Consider the following 21,885-nt stretch of genomic DNA (forward strand, 5'->3'; position numbering starts at 1 on the left):
GAGCGGTTAAATGGTTAGATTGTTTTTGGAGGATCATAAACTTGACTCACTTAGAAATAACTGCTCTCACTTACTTATAGATCAGGGATGGCCAACCGGTTGATCGCGACCGACTGATTGACCATCCCCGATCGTGACTAATAGTCCAGTCGATCGTGGTAAGGCAAAAAATATAATATTTTACTAATCTAGCAGGAAATTTTCACACTAATATAAATAAATAGTTACTAATAATACATTACAGCAGCGGCCAGCAACTGAGGCATTGATGGACGAACGTACAAATGTGAGCCGAGGTGTAACCGAGGCACAAATACGTGAGTCCATCAATGCCTAGTTATGGCCAAGGCTTGTATAGTACTTTTCTCAAACGATGCGCGGAAATCAAAAACACAATTTTACTTTTTAAATTCAATGACGAATAACGAACAATAATAATTTTTCACGCGCCATAATGTTCCCTTGTTTTTTTTTTTTCAATAAACAGTTTTCTATTTGCAAGCCAGTTCGAAATTTAAATAAAACCTTGTATTAGTTACCTCCTTGGTAGCCATGATTCGAAGTAAAAGGTCATTCAATTTTTAAATTACAGGACAGATATGAGTTTACATAGTAATTTATCTGGCCGCAAAACACGACAGATATGGATTTTCATACAACTTTTGCCGGCCGCTGCCCGCATGTATCTGGCCAGTACGGCAATTTTGATTTATCTTGAAGAAGATTGTCAAAATAATGCTCACATTTCCAAGCATGTTTGAGAAAAAATCATTTTCAAACTATGTTAACATAGCTATATATGAACGTACGAGTATGACATATATTCATAATAATATATAAACATATATAGATATTTACATCTGAAATTTGTATGTAGATTTGTCTATTAGGTAGAACAAACTCTTTCCAGTTTGTAACTAGATGGCGTTGTGTAATATTTTCAGTCATCAGTTTTTAACTCTCTACTGTTGAATATAAGCTCAAAGTAGGTTTTGCCAGAAGTTGCCATATTTGGCAAGTGAATTGGAGGTGTTTTAAGAGGGACGCTGCTGCATTTCTCTCGCTCTCTCTTCGTCGCCTCTTACGACACTTACGGGAAAGCACAGTCCCGGTCCCGGCATAGAATAGACCACCCCTGGTCTATTCTATGCCGGGACCACACGACAATATTTTCAGTAGTAATTATAATTTTTTTTCTCTTTTTTCCGTGGCTGTTGTAAGAGGCGACTAAAGGAACTTAATTGAGGGATAGGCGACAGCGTCCCTATTAAAACATCACCAGAAGGTTACTGCGGTTGCCAACTTGCCTGCCAAGCATGGCAACTACTGGCAAAAGTCTCTAACAGTGGAAAGCCTATGTTCAGCAGAGCACAATGACGGCTGATATGATTTTATTTATTTATTTATAAAAGACACACCAACAATATGCTCACAACAATTAAGCAGACAATGCACAATGTTATAAGTAAGTAAAAAGTGAAAAATTACTATTCAAAAATACTTAAATCTAAGTTTACTTGAACAAAAACATCTCATTCCTCACTACCAAGCTTAAAGCCATATGAACACATCAAATAAATGTGTATACAGCTCTCACAGATAAGCGTCAATGTATACTAAGTAACAATTATACAATTAGAGAAGACCTAATTACCAATCAATGATGATGATGATGATGATGATGAAATGATATATTATTATTTTTATTATCAGTACAAATTCAGCATTTTTTTTATACAACTTAGAATGGCAAACATGTTGACGGCCCACCTGATGGAAAGTGGTAACCGTCGCCTATAGACATGAGCAGTACCATGGACATAACAGAGTATACTGTTTCGCCCATAATACCCCCCATGCTTTACCATTCCTGAGGACTCAGGTGTTATTCCTCTGTATCCAGTAAATTCACGCCATATCCCACCCTTCAAACCGAAACACAGCCATGCAATACTACAATTTTATTATAGTAGTAAGATTCTTGTATAGAATACTTTTTTCAAATTTACACAGACAAAGCTGCGGGTGACGGTATGGTTTGGTTTTATTAATTATTTTCTTACTTTAACTGAAGCATTCAGTTTCTAAAACGTTTTACTTAACATTCATCTGCTTATGATTTTAAATATGATTAATGAATTATTTATAAGGCAATGAATTTTAATTAAATTTATATTTGAAGTTAAATTTACTGGTATTCATCGGATTCACAATATAAGCACAAAAGAATGGACGTCTACGTCTAGAATGTTCCATTTAAATGTTTAGTTACTATGCTGATTACCATCACCCGAGGGAGACTTTGTACAAAAGTCGATTGCTTGGCTACCTCTGTTCCATTCGTGTTTCAACCGTAAAGCAGTTGTGTTTGCATGGCTGTGTTTCGGTTTGAAGGGTGGGATATGGCGTGAATTTACTGGGTACAGAGGAATAACACCTGAGTCCTCAGGAATGGCAACGCATGGGGGGTATCATGGGCGAAACAGTACACTCTGTTATGTTCATGGTACTGCTCATATCTATAGGCGACGGTTACCACTTTCCATCAGGTGGATCGTCAGCTTGTTTACCATTCTAAGTTGTATAAAAAAAAATATCTAGAAGTGTTTTTTTTCATTAGTTTAACTATTTCTAAAATCCACGCGTACCTACGAAGTAACGAGCAAATAGAATAGAACAGAATAGAACAGAAAACGTTTATTGCCAGTAAACACACAATCGCAATATAAAATATAGAAAATACATATACAAGAAGTGTCCCATACTAGGCCAAAAGGAACCGGCTCAGCTGATGCTGTGAGTGTCCCAGCGCAATGTGAACAGCTGCACAGCGCTGGTTCTCAGCCAGTCCCTCTCTTAACAAAGTACAACCAAAATGCAGGGTACCACTGTAATTGCTTCTTAGAAGAATTATTTCTCAAACAATATGCTATTTATTTTATTATTTTTCATTTAAGAATTTCCTCTTATCGGTGCAACTAATTCATGCATCTTCCTCCAGCCAGCTCTATCCCAGTCCATATCCTTTATCTCCCTATACGACATGACGCCTAGTGTTTCCTTTATCTGTCCCATGTAGTTAATCCTCGGTCTTCCTCTTCCTCTTTTGCCCTCTATCTTTCCTTCTATTATGCTGTTAAAAAAATCGTCATGTCATATAAGGCGGCCGAGCACTTTGCCTCTTCTATTCTTTATTATTTTAATCAATGTTCTCTTCTCGTTTACTTTTTTTAGGACTTCCTCGTTCGTTAGTTTTTCTGTCCAGCTTATCCTTTCCATTCTCCTCCATGTCCACATTTCGAATGCCTCAAGTATCTTTGAACAATATGCTAAATAAAAATAGTTAGTGTAGGATAATAAATACCTGTGTGTCACCAAAGTTTCGTTAAAATTATATATTAATTATGTAGTACTAATTGAAATATATAATAATTAGTACAAATGGAATTAATTAATATGTATTTGAATTAGTGTAGTATTCTTAAATGTTATTTCATTTAATTCGTAATTCATATATAATTATGTTTGACTTTCAAATCGTATAACATAAAGTTTTGTTGAGAAATCAATTCAGGGTACGATAGGACTGATATACCTGAAGAAGGTAAAAGCCCTTACAATAATAATAAAAAAAAATGTATAATGAATTTTTTCTTTTTAATTAAAGCCAAATACTTTCTATATGTGATAATCATCATATTAGCCTTTATCTGTCCACTGTTGGACATAGACCTCTCCATATTGGGAGGTTTTGCTTACAGTTGCTTAGCAGACAGACTGGCAACCGCAGTTTTTTTTTGATGAGTGAAAATGGTATGGTAACGCTGCGCTAACGGGATACGCTGGCGGAGCACCAGTAAAGGATGATAGATGAGAATGAAAAAAGGCCAGTTAGCCCATCATGATGAGTTCATCAGGAATTAACCATGATAGTTTCCAGGGGGCACCGCGAGGAGGTCGACCTGGTTGGGTATATTGCTAGCAATGGGATTCTCAGTCTCCATTACTAACAATCCCTTTCCCCCTAGCAACCGCAGTTAGCCTTGGTGATGTTTTAAGAGGGACGCTCCTGCTGGCTATCCTTCGCCCTCCCTTAGTCACTTCTTACGACACCCATGGGAAAAGAAGGGGTTTTAACTGCAATCAATATAATATCAATATATCATTATAATCATCGTCATCATATCAGCCTTTAACTGTCCACTGCTGAACATAAGCCTCCCTCTTGGGAGGTTTTGCCAGCAGTTGCCACGCTTAGCAGACGGTTTGGCAATCGAAGTTAGGCTTTGGTGATGTTTTAAGAGGAACGCTACTGCCCTTCCTTAGGTCATTAGGTTCCCTTAGTCACCTCTTACGACACCCACGGGAAAATAAGATGTGGCCTATACTATGCAAAGACCACATGACGATATATCCCTAGTGTTGTATTATAAAATAAAACTAAGTAAATATAGTACATTACTGCAGCGGCTAGCAACTGAGTCATTGATGGATGAACGTGCAAATGTGGGCCGAGGCGTAGCCGAGGCACTTATACGTGAGTCCATCAATGGCTAGTTGTGGCCAAGGCTTGTATAGTACTTTTCTCAAACAATGCGCGGAAATCCAAAACACAATTTTACTTTTTAAGTTCAATGACGAATAACGAACAATATTAATTTTTCACGCGCCATAATGTTCCTTTGTTTGTTTTTCAATAAACAGCTTTCTATTTGCAAGCCCGTTCGAAATTTAAATAAAACTTTTTATTAGTTACCTCCTTGGTAGCCATGTTTCAACGTACCTAAAAGGTCATTCCATTTTTAAATTACAGGACAGATATGAGTTTACATAGTAATTTATCTGGCCGCAAAACACGACAGAAATGGGTTTTCATACAACTTTTGCCGGCCGCTGCCCGCATGTATCTGGCCAGTACGGCAATTTTGATTTATCTCGAAGAAGATTGTTAAAATAATGCTCATATTTCCAAGCATGTTTGAGAAAACACTATTAAACTCTAAATAATAAATATGTCGTTTCATAATGAAGCACATCTATGTAGTTGTTCTATGTGAAGTATAGTGTCTGGCATCTGGCATTGCTTGCGTTGCCAGCGGCGTGTACTTCTGACCGCATTGTGTCAGTCGACGTAATTTGCTAGCAATATTCAGTTTGTGTCCTATATCTCGTATTTAATCTTAGTATATATTACCACAGTATAGGTAATAGTAATAAAGTAATATTACTATCTTAATTATTACTAATTAAGTGACATAATTATTATTGCAATGTATCCTAAGATACGTTATATAAATCTTTTTTTTTTTTTTTTACAACATGCGGCACACATGCGGCATCAGGTGAGCCGCATGCTCGTTTGCCAAACGAGCATGCGGCTCACCTGATGGTAAGTGACTACCGCCGCCCATGGTCACCCACAACACCTACGGCATTGCAGGTGTGCTGCCGGCCTTTTAAAAAGGAATATGCTCTTTTCTTGAAGGTTATGTTGTCGTATCGGTTCGGAAATACTTGTTTTTTCTTATCTTATCTTGTTTAAAGTTATTTATTTATACTTTATTGTACACATTAAAATACAATCATATAATATATATTAAATGAAGATGTACAACAGGCGAGCTTAACTCTGTAAGAGTTCTCTTCCAGCAAACCCTGAGTGGAAAGGAGCAGTAATTACCAGCGGGCAGTGTGCGTACAATAATAGGAGGGAACAGTATAGTTGTTTCTATTAAGAAATAATAAATATGTTATTATATATACAGAGTAACTCATATAACTGAAATCAAAATACATATATATAATAATAAAAAATATATATATATATATATATACTAGGTAGTACTAGGAGGAAGGGTGTTAATACTAACTTCGTGCCCCGTCTGGACATTGTCAAACATGGTACACGTCATCAGTAGTGTTATTTAATAAATTACCTGTCCAGTTAAATATTATACAAAGTCTCATTTCTTTTAAGATTAAATTACGATCCCTTTTACTGGAGTAATGTTACTACTCCGTACACGACTTCTGTACTGTTGATTAATGTAAATAATTAAAAATGAATTTGACATATGTATATAATATTACGATGAAGTTGACATTGTTTATTACAGAATTTATTTATTATAATTTATTGTTATTATTATAGTTATTGGATGGTTGTAATATTCAGATTAATGTAATGATTTTTGTATGTTTATCCCTTATTTCAGACACAATGTACATTGTTTTTTGAATAAATGACTAATGACTAATACAAAATACGTATATATACCTACATAATTTCGTACAGGTAATAAAAGAATACAAAAATTATTTTATATACCGATTTGTAATAATAATGTATCGTATCACAATTCAATTATCCGCGTGTGCATAAAATATAACAATGTATGCAAGGACCTTGATATCTTCCAACAATCCTTGCAATGTTACATTAAGGCTGCCAATTTGTTACTTTAAATTTATAGCCGTCATTCTTTTAATGTATATAATATCGAATGTTATGCAGAGCAGTTGTTGGAGTGCAAATTTAATGTCGTTTTATGTAATATTTATTTTATAAATGTATTAATTTGTAATCTGTTGCCTTGCTATAAATAAATAAATAAATAAATAAATAAATATAAGTTTATAAGGACAGAAGAAGCTCTGTTAATTTGCTTTTGAAAACATTTAGCAATTGACTTTCGCGAATCTGCAGTAGAAGAGAGTTCCATAGTCTAGCCGCATGAACAGTAAATGTTCCACTATAGCATTATTATTATTTTTATTTATTTTTATCTAATATTTATTTATTTAAACTGTAACATTATTTTTAACATTATTTACATATTATATATTAAAATTATATACATATGGTTATAATTGTCATTGTCGATCCCTGGAAGTTGAATAATTTATCATTCAACGTTATAAAATAATGAACCTATGTTGGCAACTATATATTTTTTAAAATTACCTACTATATTTTAGTACACTTTTTCTACTAAATTCACTTAACCACTTGTTTTTAACTATTCTAGCCATTCTTAAATTAAGTACATAAATGTAAATAACATTTGAAATTGCCTCAAACGGCGTTCAGGTATATTCATTCTTGCGTTTGTTAGTTTATTCATTCATAGAAAGAAAAAAAAAACTTTATCAAATGGAAAAATCATTTATTTTGGTTTAAAAACCAAACTATTCAGCTGTCTTTGATAACATTTCCACGAGATCTGATTCAGATAAAAAATATAATTTTCTAAAGCGATTTATAAATGACGGAGTTATGAGTTAACAAACATTAAAAGAACATACGAGCGAATTGAGAACGTTAACCTTTTTTGAAGTCGGTTAGAAATTTCAGTACCTAACTATAACCATATTGTTTCCAAAACTCAGAAAGCTATATTTTTATACACTGATTTTTACATAGTTGTCGCCGAGATTTCGCTCACGGTTCACATAATTCTTTTTTTATTCGGTAGGGAGAGCCCGCGGGTTGGTTCCAGAAATATTTATTGACTTTATTCAAGTAGCTTCATAGCCGGCATCGATAGTAATACTCGTACGTAGAGATTATTCTGTTATGTGTATATGTCGTTTTTATGTTTTTAATTTGGTTTGTTACGGGTGTTTTCAATCATCGAAGAATGAGTTAGAAATTTTTAAATTGACACACAAAGTATTTTATTTTATAGGTATATTGTAGTAGTATTTAAATAATTGTTATAACTTACCAGAGGAAAACTGAACAAAAATAATTTGCCTGGGTACCTCTGTCCCATTCGTGTTTCTACCGTGAAGCAGTTGTTACTCGTGCGATGCCGGTGCAGGTCGCATGTTTTAGTTTTTTTTTTTATTTTTTTATACAACTTAGAATGGCAAACAAGCTGACGGCTCACCTGATGGAAAATGGTAACCGTCGCCTATAGACATGAGCAGTACCATGGACATAACAGAGTATACTGTTTCGCCCATGATACCCCCCATGCGTTGCCATTCCTGAGGACTCAGGTGTTAATTCTCTGTACCCAGTAAATTAAAATACGTTCTGGGTAAGTATTTAATTAATTTTTATTTCGCCGTGTAATTGCTATGTAAAATAATCGTACATTTACTAAAGAGACTGTGTTACTTTTAATTTACTTATGAATTTGAAATGTAAAACAAATTGTTACATAACCTTTCTCCCGCTATTTTTTTTTGTACATTTTTTTCTTTAGTTTTACAATTATTGCCTTCTTTTAGGGAAAAGTAGACATATGTATACTGCGAGGACATTATAGTAAATATATGTTATATATATTTTAAGAGTTTGCAAAGTTGTTTTTTTTTTTATACCACATTGAGGTGGCAAACAAGTATACAGCCCACCTGATGGTAAGCAGTTACCGTAGCCTATGAACGCCTGCAATACCAGAGGTATTACGCGCGCGTTGCCGACCCTGAAGAAACCTCTTTACCCCCCTTTTGAAGAACCTCAGTTTTTGATACCTTCTGTAAAAGTGTTTCCCATATAACATAACAAAATGTGGAGCGTCCGACACCTAGCTTTTATTTATAACGCGTTGGAGGTTTTTCTGCGGCCACGAATAAAGCGCGATTTGTTCTCACAGTTCTAATTGTGTTGGATAGATGGCGCGATTCCCATACAAATTTTATAAACACGTTTACATTGTAATATACATTCGCGTAATACATATTAATGTTCTAATTTTTTTATATCACTGAGGTGGCAAACAAGCATACGACCCACCTGATGGTAATGGTATATTCTCTACAATATTATGCATATATTATACATATAGTCCTTCTTTTTTAATCACTCTATCTATTAAAAAAAACCGCTTTAAAATCCGTTGCGTAGTTTTAAAGATTTAAGCATACATAGGGACGGTCAGATAGCAACAGCGACTTTGTTTTATACTATATAGTAACACGTAGCATTCTATTAAGGTTAAAAAAGATGTAGATATTCAAAATTAACAGAAAAAGTGCTCAAAAGGCAAGTCGGACTTCAATAAAAATTAGCAATAATTTTCCAGATCCTAAGAGATCCATCCTAAAATTTGATCATATTCACGCAGAATAGAGACTTAAGACGATAAAAGACAGAGGTAAGAAACTTGAAACTTCTTGATCATGTGAGCATGAAAATCCACTAACAAAATATTACCGTACATTCTCAAGGTAAGGCGAAATAAAGGGTTCACGAAACACCTAGTACGAAGTAGGAAGTATGAAAAGTCAAGGGATCGCTGTGTCGGATTTATTTTCGGATGTGCGTCCTAATTCGTGTATCAGTGTCTCGCCACGTTTCCCGAGAAAATGGATCACACCGAAGTGATAACACCAGGTTACATGGTCGTTACGTGACAGCAATATTCAACGTCCAATCTTTTCGGTATTACAAAACGTGTCTCGTAATAGATAGTAGCCAGTAAGCAGTTGTGATTATCAGTCAATCGTTGGGATATTAGCTCTGTTAATTTCGGATTTAATAATTGAATGTAGTTGTACAAAGATATAGACCCACCAGAGGGAGACTTTGTACAAAAATCGATTGCTTGGGTACCTCTGTCCTATTCGTGTTTCAACCGTGAAGCAGTTGTGTTTGCATGGCTGTGTTTCGGTTTGAAGGGTGGGATATGGCGTGAATTTCCAGGGTATACAGGAATAACACCTGAGTCCTCAGGAATGGCAACGCATGGGGGGTATCATGGGCGAAACAGCATACTCTGTTATGTCCATGGTACTGCTCATGTCTATAGGCGACGGTTACCACTTTCCATCAGGTGGGCTTGTTTGCCATTCTAAGTTGTATAAAAAAAATATAATAAGAATAGAATGATAATTTATTTACTGCTAAGCATTTATATATTTTATTATTATATAAGCCGTTGACTGTCTACCGTTAAACACAGCGGGTCTACCATGAAATGAAATTCCGAAATTTCGGACTCAATTTCGTGTTTTTGTTTATACCAAAATCGGACCAACAAATGGAGTTTAACATTTCGATCGTCATACATCCTATCATAAAAGTCCAAAGGAACAATATTTTAACATTTTTAATACTTCCAAACGACATGTATTACGTAATTTTAACATCAAATTTGTGTTTCGTTTGGCTCCAAAATTTCGAAAAACATTTCATGATAGACCCCTCTGACCTATAACGGGGATTTTGCTAGTAGTTGAAACCGCAGTTAATCCTTGGTGATTTTTTAAGAGATACGCTCCTACCTATCCCTCGATTGTTATATTCTCTAAGTCTCCTCGATTTGATATCCACGGGAAAGGAAAGGATAGCCCATTCTATTCCAGGACTACACGGTACCGAGCATTGGTCTTCTCAATAGGCTGTCATAAAAAAAACCGGTTCTGAGTTACCTGCTTTCACTGGGTGCCTGTAAAACATTTAAAGTCAACTTGTAAGGGTACATCGTTTTACGACTGTTCTATCGATAAAAAGCCTCTTTTAGAAGTGAAGCACGTGTAACAAAATGTGCGTGAATGAAATGGTAGTTGGAGATTGATAGCTAATATTGAGGATTGTGGAACTTCTGCTAGTAATAGTGATGGCCCATCTTCGAGCGTTGGCAGTTACACATATAATAATGGTAGCGGAATTAAACAAAACATATTTAATGAAATAAAAAGTATTTATTGAGTAATAAAATGTAGTAAATAAAGCAAATTTAACTATATAAGCGTTCTCTACTAGCCAACAATTGTCAATCAATAGTAATCTATTATATACTTGTAAATTCATAATACCGCATTCTAAATTCAAATATTTTTATACAACCTAATTTCTTTACGATTGTTATTCTTTGATCTTTAATGTAATTACAATTAAGCTTATAATCCTCTAATGGAAATCATTCGTACAATAGTAGTTCATCTCGTGTGTATAATTTACAGCTACTTGTGTCTACTTAAATTGGCTTGTCAATAAATAATTAAATATATTTCATTCGCTGACATGAATATTCATAACCATTACGAGGTATCAGGTAATTCAAAATGGAGGCTTAAAATCTTATGACGATTTGTAAAACAGAATTCAGATGACTTATGAAAAGGGAATCCAGATAAGCAACGTTATGAAACATGCATTCGGAAATTTGAATTTCAAAGCCCGTCAGAAGTTTGTAGTAGAGGCGGTGTAACTTACTTTGTATCTGTGAATTAAAGTGGTATATGGAGTGGGTACTAGTCTTAGATTATATAGGTAGTGTTACTCGCCATACAAATGCTTTGCATGTGTGCGTGAATAGGGTTACCATAATGTAAATTTATTACTCAGTACTTGGGAGAAATTACATTATAAAGTTAAATTAAAAAATTAAAAATAATATAAAAATATGAACTAGGGCAAGTTGAATATTGCATAAAGATTTGTAATGATGCTTATCGTTGCTGATTACTTTGATGTGGAAATAATCCAATTACAGACGTCAAAATTGTTTTCGTTTTAAAATCATTAATAACAACTGATTGCATTTATGTTTAATTATAAGCAATATGTATATTTAAATTATATCAAAAAAAAAATAGTTTCCAATTAAGATTTATTAATCAACCTGATGCGGGAAATTTTTAATTCAATTACTTGCAACACTAAAAAGATGGCGCGTTTTGTTTTGGCTTATAAAAGTATGTGTCAAATTGAGATAATGAAATGTCAATTTAGTGGACTAAAAATTGACCCATTAAACAATCTATTTGATCTAAGGTACTATAATTATTTTTAAGTAATGAAGATACCAGAATAAAATTACGTACAAAAAATATCTGCTTGGGTACTTTTGTCCAACTCGTGTTTCGGTTGCTAAGATTTGTGATTACATAGCTGTATTTTGGTTCGAAATATGGAATATGGTAGTTAAATTACAGAGTGTGATGGAATAATATCTTAATACTCAGAATAGGGGGGAGAAGGGAGGGATTGTTAGTCATAGCGATTAGTACCCCCATTGCTAGCAATATGTCTTCCTCGTGGTGCCCCCTGGAAACCATCGTGCTGAATTCTAGATGTATTCATCACGATAGCCTAACTGACCTGCTTTTTTATTTTCACCTATCATCCCTCATTGGTGCTCCGCCAGCGTATACCGTTGACGCAGACGGGGTTACCATTCCTTTACCATCCACAAAAAAAAAAAAACTCAGAACAGTAACGCATAAGGAATATCATGGTATAGTCTGTAATGTGTATACTGCTACTCATGTCAATAGGTGTTACATACAGGAAGAGCGCCAGCTTATTTGCTATTCCATGTTACATAAAGCAGTGACTTGTAGCAATTGAAAGAGTTTACTACCGCGTTGGTTTCGTATTCATTCTGTGACGATTGAAGCTGCCGTTTTCCTTTGCGTAGAAAATACTGGCCGTTGCGAAGCAAAATCGTGTTTGCGTTTCTGCATTCTAAATTCGAATGTTTTCAATCGAACGTGTACGCGAAACATCTCGTCAATCATCGGTACTTTAATTATAATCTTTTTTTTTTTTTTTTTTTTTTTTACAACACAGGGGGCAAACGAGCATGCGGCTCACCTGATGGTAAGTGACTACCGCCGCCCATGATCACCCACAACACCAGCGGCATTGCAGGTGTGCTGCCGGCCTTTTAAAAAGGAATATACTCTTTTCTTGAAGGTTATGTTGTCGTATCGGTTCGGAAATACTGCTGCTGGAAGTTGATTCCAAAGAATGGTTGTGCGTGGAAGAAAGTGCCTTGAAAAACGCACGGTGGAAGACCGCCACTCGTCCAGATGATTGGGATGAAACTTTAGTTTGTGGCGGGTTGTACGGTGGTGAAAATCAGCAGCAGGTATCAATCCGAACAATTCCTCAGAACACTCCCCATGATAAATTCGGTAGAAGATGCACAGAGATGCAACATCTCTGCGCAGCTTCAGTGGATCAAGTCGGACAGTAAGGCGTTGACTATCGATAATTCGAGCCGCCCGACTTTGAATGCGGTCTAACGGAAGGAGTTGGTACTGTGGCGCTCCTGCCCACAGGTGAGAACAGTATTCCATATGCGGCCTGACTTGGGCTTTATATAATTTCAGGCGGTGTTCTGGCATGAAATATCGTCTCACCCTATTGAGCACTCCTAACTTCTTGGAAGCTATCTTAGCCTTCTCCTCCAGATGACCGCAAAACTGGACGTCGCAAGATATATCAACGCCCAGAATTCCTAGACTCGACTTTTTATCAAGGGAAGTGCCCTGAAAGTGAGGAGATACGACAAACGGCGTCTTTTTTGCGGTAAACGCGCAGACTTGTGTCTTTTTGGGGTTAAATTGGACAAGATTTTGTTCACCCCAGATCGAAACTTGATGGAGTGAAGTTTCGATTTCAGACACAAGTCTATTCCGGCACTCATCGGTATGTGCCCGCGAGATCCTTGCATGACCGGTATATAATGTATCTCCTGTACTGTCGTCTGCATAGCAATGAATATTACTTATCTGTAACATATCAGAGTAGCTGTTTTTTTTTTTTTGCCGAGCATATTGTGTAAGAGAAGCATACACCATATTAGAGTTTCTTACTAAGCAAATTCAAAGATAGGGCCATCATCATTCTCATTTCAGTTAGTTAATTATTCATTGCTTCTTCCCCCGTAGACTGCCAAAATGAACGATTCTGAATTATCTGCATCCATGATGACCTGCATAGCGTAGTAGCGGACACGTTGCTTTGCACAAATGGAGCCCTGGATTGGAATCCTGGTCGGATCACTTTAGTAAACGAACTTTTCTGAATTAGTGATAAATTTGATCCTGAATGTTGTTTACCTGTAGATATGATATTATATATTATTATTTTATTGTCTGTTCCCTGGTTCCTCATAACACAGGGGATCCTAGTTTGAGGATCAAGATATTAGTGTGATTATGTGCATTTATTATTATTGACCCACATACATCCCTGAAATACATACAGTACAGTGGCTACTACATTGCGTTTATCAGTAAAAGGTCTTTTTTTATACAATTTAGAATGGCAAACAAATTTACGGCATACCTGATGGAAAGTGGTAATCATCGCCACATGAGCAGTGCCATGGACATAACAGAGTATACTGTTTCGCCCATGATACCCCCCATGCGTTGCCATTCCTGAGGACTCAGGTGTTATTCCTCTGTACCTAGTAAATTCACGCCATATCCCACCCTTCAAACCGAAACACAGCCATGCAAACACAACTGCTTCACGGTTGAAACACGAATGAGACAGAGGTACCCAAGCAATCGACTTTTGTACAAAGTCCTCACTAGAGAACCTACATTTCCTATCAAATTATCGTCTCTTCGAACTTCATGGCTGGTTTATTATTATTTAATCTTAGCTAAGACCGCTGACATTTAGTTCTTCTACGAATAACCTCATCTCGGATTCTATCACCCAAATAAGGACGTAAAATAGACAATAATTAAATTTCACGCAAACCATTTCAAATTATTGGACTTGTTAATTATTCAGATCTCATTTAGATTACTCGTTGCTTATGCTTAGCTGTTCATTTCGTATATATTACATTCAAAAGCTCTGTCGCCACAACGCACGTAATCCGACTGAGAGCTAAGTGAATGTGACTCGACATAATTAATGCTATTTAATTATTTATACAACTGTATAATTTTATATGAGACCAAGAGTTCGGGTTACTTGTCTTTAGTGAAATATGACTATGCCTCTACATTGTTACACGTATTTGGATATAGGGTTTATTTATAATTGTTAAATAAATTAACTTTATTACTATTAGGTATACAAAAGATACTAATGTAGTGTATGTATTTTTGATAGTTTTCCTAAAGGTCATAGATAATTCAATATTTAGGTAGTAGAAAAAGAAACAGATTATTTGTAACTATTTCAATGCATAATAGGACTAGCGCGGGAGTAAATACTGATAATTAATAATAATAATACAGAAAATATGTATCTATTGTGAAACAAATTTAATGATTAAATAATATTATAATAAACTTATTAATTTTATTTTTTTATACAACTTAGAATGGCAAACAAGCTGACGGCCCACCTGATGGTAAGTGGTAACCGTCGCCTAAAACCGTCGCTAAAAAAGTAATTGCGGACCACAATCACAAAAAAAATATATTTTTGTTTTCTTTTTTTTAATGTATAATAAGGGAATGGTAACCTCGCCTGCATTAATGATATACGCTGGCGGAGCACCAGTAAGGGATGATAGGTGAGGATTAAAATGCAGGTCAGTTAACCCGTCGTAATGAATATACAAGGAATTCAGCACAAAGATTTCCAGGGAGGGACCACGTGGAGATCGACCTAACAGGGTATATTGCTAGCAGTGTGACTGGCAGTCCGCATTATTAACAATCCCTTCCCTCTCCCCTCCTCTCCTAATTATGATGATTTAAGGATCACTTCTTTTTGAAGTCACTAACTAGAACTAACTGGCGCTTTCGACGTCGCATTATCTGTAACGACTACGGTAGGAAAGCTTATCTATATAACAAATAAAGATCATTATACCATGCTAATTCCAGCTACAACTTTAAACATTTGAACGCAAATGTTGTCCCAAACGAGTGTTCATACTTACAGTAATCGTTAGTATTGTAAATTAAAGAACTTCCTGGATATTGCAGATGTATAATTTTTCATAATAATAATTGCTGTGTGGTCCCGCCATAGAATAGGGTATCTCTTCCTTTCCTGTGAGTGTTGTAAGAGACTAAGGGAACCTCATGATTGAGGGATGGATAGAAACGTCTCTCTTTAAACATCCAACACCTCGCTGCGGTTGCCAACCAGCCTGCCAAGAATAACAACTACTAGCAAAACCTATTTATGGAGGAATAATACATAACGAGAGCGTAATTTTACATCAAGCATGGAGTTCTTAAAAAAAGGTTTCTTCAAAATCAATAGCTTTTTGCTCGTAATGTTCTTGATATTGCAAGTATCTTTGGACTTTTTCTTTTCATTTAAGAGTTTCCTCTTGTCGGTGCAACTAATTCATGCATCTTCTTCCAGCCAGCTCTATCCCAGGTCATATCCTTGATCTCCCTATACGACATGACACCTAGTGTTTCCTTTATCTGTCCCATGTAGTTATTCCTCGGTATCTTTGGACAATGGTACTATTATTAGTACTATTTTAATGCACTACTAAGTAGGTGTAAAACATACTCATAAGTATATTTTCAATGTTAGAGACATTAGTTGATTGTTTCACCCATATTTACCGAGTAATGTATCAGGAAACAAGTCTACCGCCATCTCCGGGTATTTTAACATAGTCGTAAAGTTTGTATACAAAGAAATGTTATTAATATAACAAGAAATTGTATTCATTTGAACTTACGACGTCTGGATCTTATGAGTAGTAACTAAGGCTCTCGATTGACTCAAAAATTACTTTTCCATAAAATACTGTACTTTAATTGAAAAGCTTTTGAAGCTTTATGTATGCTAGCCGCAACGCCGTATGATTTGAACTTCAGCGATGGTGTCTCATAAAATAGAACAGCTTTCAAAGGACAAAATATTAATATAAAAATAATTTATAAAACTTCTATACAAATTGCGCGGTCACGTAATCGATTTGCGACTTATAGAACGGAACAACTTTTCCCAAGGAACAAACCTTAAGAAAAGTTGTTCAGTTTCAATATATTGATTATTTAAAAAATCAAATTTCACATTATACACAATATTGACATATTCCAATTCTTTGTTTTAACCTTATTTTCGTTTCTTTGTTTCAGATTGAATTACAATGGAGGAGAAAATCACAAAAATAATATTCGTCCTTATAACTTTGGCTCTAATGAACGAAATGTCAATTAAAGTTCTAGCAAAGGAAAGTAACAAACGCCGATTCAGAGATAAAACTGGCGGCTTTCGAAAGAATATATGCGACGTCACAGATCGCGAGTCTAAAGTTCATTGCTACTGTGAAAATTCCAGAGAACTGAAGAATGCGACGAAAGCAGAATGCTGGGTATTTAATAGTGGTATTTTAAAGGACGATGTTATCTGGCAAAGTTTTGCCTCTCAACCAGCATTAAAAACGTTATCATTCAGCATCCGAGTCGATGGCACATTGAACTATATACCGTCGAAAGCATTGCACTACTTAAAAGATCTTAGATCTCTTACAATTAGATATGCAGCAATCACTGACATCACTCCGTACGCTTTCAATAATTTAACAAATTTAACTGAAATAATATTGCCTCAAAATGAAATAGAAACTTTTCACCAGCACGCGTTTGCTCATTTGCCGAATCTAACTCTAATAAATCTAGAAGATAATACGATTACGGAGATTGGCACAGAGGTGTTTTACGATTTGCCCGAGCTACAGAAAATTATTTTCACTAAGAACAACATATCATCGATAGCAGATGGTGCATTTCAGTACTTGTACAAATTGCTAGATTTATTTTTGAATAGAAATAATATATTCCGTATGAATCGCCACACCTTTGATGGGCTGGCCAACTTGCGGAAATTGGATCTCAGACAAAACCACATTCATAATTTGACTGAATTCACATTTGCGGAGTTGTGGAATCTACAAGAATTATTACTAGGCAAAAACTATTTAAAGTACGTCTCGGAAAGGGCTTTCGATGGCCTGTCACAACTCAGAAAGTTATCACTGGATGATAATAAATTAGTCACCTTACCGTCTGGTTTATTTGCGGGCGTGAGGGGTTTAATCTCTCTGGATTTACGTTCCAATGAACTATACACATTAACTTTAGACAACATCAAACCCATATTGGACAACTTAAAGTCACAGAACAGTAATTTGTTGCTCCAAGGTAATAATGAATATTTAATACCTCCCTGTATATACTTTGACAAGTTTAAAACGCACGTTGAATATTAAACGTGTTGATATAGATACGTCATTATTATCTTTAATACACTCGAGAAGTTTGTTCTTTTATTCATCCCAAGAGTAAAACAGTCGTAAAGTTGAGGTGAATAGAAGTATAAAGTGTTGTATAAACCGTTGATTTTAGAATAACTTATGAATTTAGTTTAATCATCTGGGAAAATGTCCTTTCCTAAATCTTGTAATCTAGCTTTTTAACGTTGTCCAATACAACAGATTCTCAGTCATTTTCTTGTGGCTATTTTACGCAATTACGCTAATTCTAAACGTGTTTTGATAATAACGAGTATTTTTGCAACAGACAAGGCTGCAACAATCATTTCCAGTATAGGTTTTACATTGCCTGATATCATAATAATTGGAAGTGTAACTTTTTGCTATGCATCAGGAGCAAAATATTGTATATTGACATCTATGATTATACATTCTAAATTCAAATATCTTAAATCTAATGTATCAATGAACACGCACAACGGCCCAAATGAGAGGCTAAGTGCGGAAAACAGAGTCTTTCTTACATGTATCAATGACACATCATTTATAAAGTAAAACAGAGTACTAATAGGGGCATTGTTTATAAGTACCTCTATTTGTAATTATATTTTTATTATTTCCACAGATAACAATTTTGTATGCGACTGCAGAATGAAATGGATACACACACTGCGCAATGAAACACAAAGTCAAAATACAATACTGGCGCTGGATAATGTGACGTGTAACATGGATCCAACTGTAGTCAGCACCGCTTACAGCAAAATGTTCCACGTCATAGAATATAAAAGAGATCGCCATCACGGGATATCACAGGCAGACGACAAGATAAATATCTCAGTATCTCAATATATAAATATCTCCGAGAGAGAAAATTCTCACAAGGCCAAATATTCAGATAGAAAATCACCGACTAAGTTACCTTTGACCAGAACTTTCTTTACAATACCACCGGAGAACTTACCCTGCCCCAGAGAAGTTACGAAAACCACAGAAGTGCCACAAATTGTGATGGATCCAGTGATGCCATTGCAGAATAAAATTAAAACAAATAGACACCAAGAGATGAACTCTGCCAGATCAATTAAAATAGTAACGATTCTATTGTTTTACGTTCCCGTTTTGTGCACATTTGTGTAGTCAATTTGGTGAAAATAGTGATTAAATTTAAACTACAGACTTTAAGCCACTAGTGTGTATTTGAATTGTAATGTAATAAATTAATGAGCACTTAAATGTTTATGCAAAGAAAATTGTGATTATAATTATCATATAAATGTCGTAAATTATCGTAATATTAATATTACGTAGATTAATGTTGTAAATTAAATTCATCTCATAAAATTACCATTTAAATTGCATTATGATTTATGCCTTTTGTATATACACAGCGTGTTAGTACATACATACATCATTGTTGTTGCACATGTAAATCCCTGCGGGGCATTGAAATGTAACCCGTTATAGAACCCCGAACAGAACAAAGGTTTTTTCATACTGTATAACCTACTGTCATAAAATCTTCTGATATACCCAAATAGAATAAAGAAAAATGGGTTTAGAATTAAAATATTATATTTTCAAATAACTTTTTTTTTAATATATTAATAAATATTTTATTACGACTGATTAATATCAAAGAAATGTATAATAAATATGTAGGGATTAATTTATTATTTTAGTGCAATTAATAATTTTTGATTGTTAGAAATAATTTATTGAAAAATTTTAGATATATAATGGGTTTTATGAATATATATGTATATTTACAGTTTACATATATAACATCTATATTTCAAGATACAAAATAACTCTGTACTTTACTGAATTATACTTTTTTACATGTTAATAATCAAATCATTGTAATATTTTAATGTTCATATTAAAATTTGAAAACATTTTGTAAATTTGTCTGGCTTGTATGATAAAAATGTGTCAACTCAACTTTTTATTGCCAGAATATTGTAACAAGTTACTAAGGGAACAAAACACTAAATACTAGTGGCAAACAAGGAAAACTCAAAATAATTCCCTGTACCGAGCCACGTGGCCAGCATAGTAATAACGGGAAAAACGGGAAGATGAAAGGAATAGGAAAATGGTGATGGAAGGGCATGGTGATAGCTATAACCATATAACTATGCATAACTGTTAGTGAATTTGAAGAGAGTGAGCAGGAATGGACTCTGCCCTCCTCACTATTGTCACGCTAAGCTTAAAGATATATCTTAAAAGTTTATACGCCCCATTTCTCGCAATAGTAATCTTAAATACGTTAATCATAGTGGACACTATCGCTTGCACTGACATTATAATGCCTATTAATCCTTACGTTACCGTACATGCTTGTAAAGTACTTGTATTATGTCTCTATATTCTATAAACCAGGACAAACATGTAAGCCCATTTACGTGACGGTAGAAATTTAAATTCACGAACGAGATTACAGAAAAAGGACAGATATAAAAATGTGTTAGCGGTAACTTACATATGTTTTTTACATATGTAAGTTACCGCTAACTGTATAACTATATACCTACTAATGATTTCTGTATAATGATTCTCAGTCAGATTTGAATTTATGAACTTTCTGCGAAAGAGATATATACTATAAAGAAGAGTAGAAAAAAAAATAAACCACAACGCTTTTAAATTAATAAATTTTCACAAATAATCGTAATTCGGCTTAAATTTGTTCACCTCATGCATATATTGATAATTATTTAATAAAAAAAAAAAGTTGTATAGGATATTTGGACAAGGTGTTTTGTATGAATAAATTAAGTGTAATTTTTTATATAATGTTGTTTTATTTATGTCTAATTATGTAAATACGAAACCGTACAAAGCGATGGCGGGTATTAAGGCGTGCATACTTAGAAAAGGAGCGAACAACAACACTCAAACCGAAGTACAACAAGCCATATTGTTGTTTGGCTTAAACTTCACAAGAGTCAATGCAATCTCTACTAAGTCGGTAAGTTCCACGAAATCGAGCACAGAGTCTTCCCACTGAGAATCCCATCAGTAATGCCTTCTTCCAGATCAGAGAATGTTATAAAAATATTCTATTTATGATGTTTAAATAGACATGTTTATTAAATAAATATTTATTAAATAGACACACACAGAGAGAAACACACACAAAAACAAACACACGCATGCACACACGCACAATCATAATACTTATCCCTACATGTGTATTGGTAGTGAAATCTAAGTGAAATGATTTTTTTTTGATGGGTGAAAATGGTATGGTAACCCCGCCTGCGCTAACGGGATACGCTGGCGGAGCACCAGTGAAGGGTGATAGATGAGAATGAAAACAGGCCAGTTAGCCCATCATGATGAATTCATCAGGAATTAACCATGATAGTATCCAAGGGGAACCGCGAGGAGGTCGACCTGGTTGGGTATATTGCTAGCAATGGGATTCTCAGTCTCCATTATTAACAATCCCTTCTCCCCAAATGAAATGATTGCATTATACAAATTAGTTACACAATTGTGAGTACTGCTAAAAAGCCTATGTTTAATATCTATATGCATGTATGTGATAACACGAGTTCTGCTTCCTACAGGACAGGCTCAGCCTAGTGTAGGAAGCAATGATAAGTTCTGTGCTAATACAAACATACTTTGTTAAATAAATATATGTTTATCTTATCTTCAATTCGATTATATTTTTACCATATTCGATTATATTTTTTAATGGATGATAATGGAATGGTAACCCCGCCTTTATTATCGGTATACACCAGATGATTGGTGGGTATGAAAAAGCAAGTCAGCCTATCGTGATGAATTCAATGATAAATTAGTCACGATTGTTTCCAGGGGGAACCGCGTGGAGGTCGACCTGATAGGGTATATTGATAGCAATAGGGACTAATTCTCCCATTACTAAAAATCCCTTCCCCCTTTTTGATAGAATTATCTTTATTACTCTATAACTAGGTCAGTTATAAACCGATTTTGA

General features: G+C 34.8%; 1 protein-coding gene across 1 annotated transcript in view; it reads left to right on the forward strand.

Annotated features, from left to right (window-relative positions):
• The window catches only part of LOC113514056 (connectin-like), a 263,683-nt gene extending 242,968 nt beyond the window's left edge, over nucleotides 1-20,715 (forward strand). Inside the window, exons 3-4 of the mRNA XM_052892627.1 lie at nucleotides 16,771-17,835; nucleotides 18,532-20,715. Of these exons, the coding sequence (XP_052748587.1) occupies nucleotides 16,782-17,835; nucleotides 18,532-19,046 (1,569 nt within the window). The 5' untranslated portion in view covers nucleotides 16,771-16,781 and the 3' untranslated portion in view covers nucleotides 19,047-20,715. The remainder of the gene's footprint in view (nucleotides 1-16,770; nucleotides 17,836-18,531) is intronic.
• Nucleotides 20,716-21,885: the final 1,170 nt, after the last annotated feature.

Source organism: Galleria mellonella, unplaced genomic scaffold (assembly GCF_026898425.1).
Source record: "Galleria mellonella isolate WM207_F2 unplaced genomic scaffold, CSIRO_AGI_GalMel_v1 utg1634, whole genome shotgun sequence".
In the NCBI taxonomy this organism is placed as follows: Eukaryota; Metazoa; Arthropoda; class Insecta; order Lepidoptera; family Pyralidae; genus Galleria; species Galleria mellonella.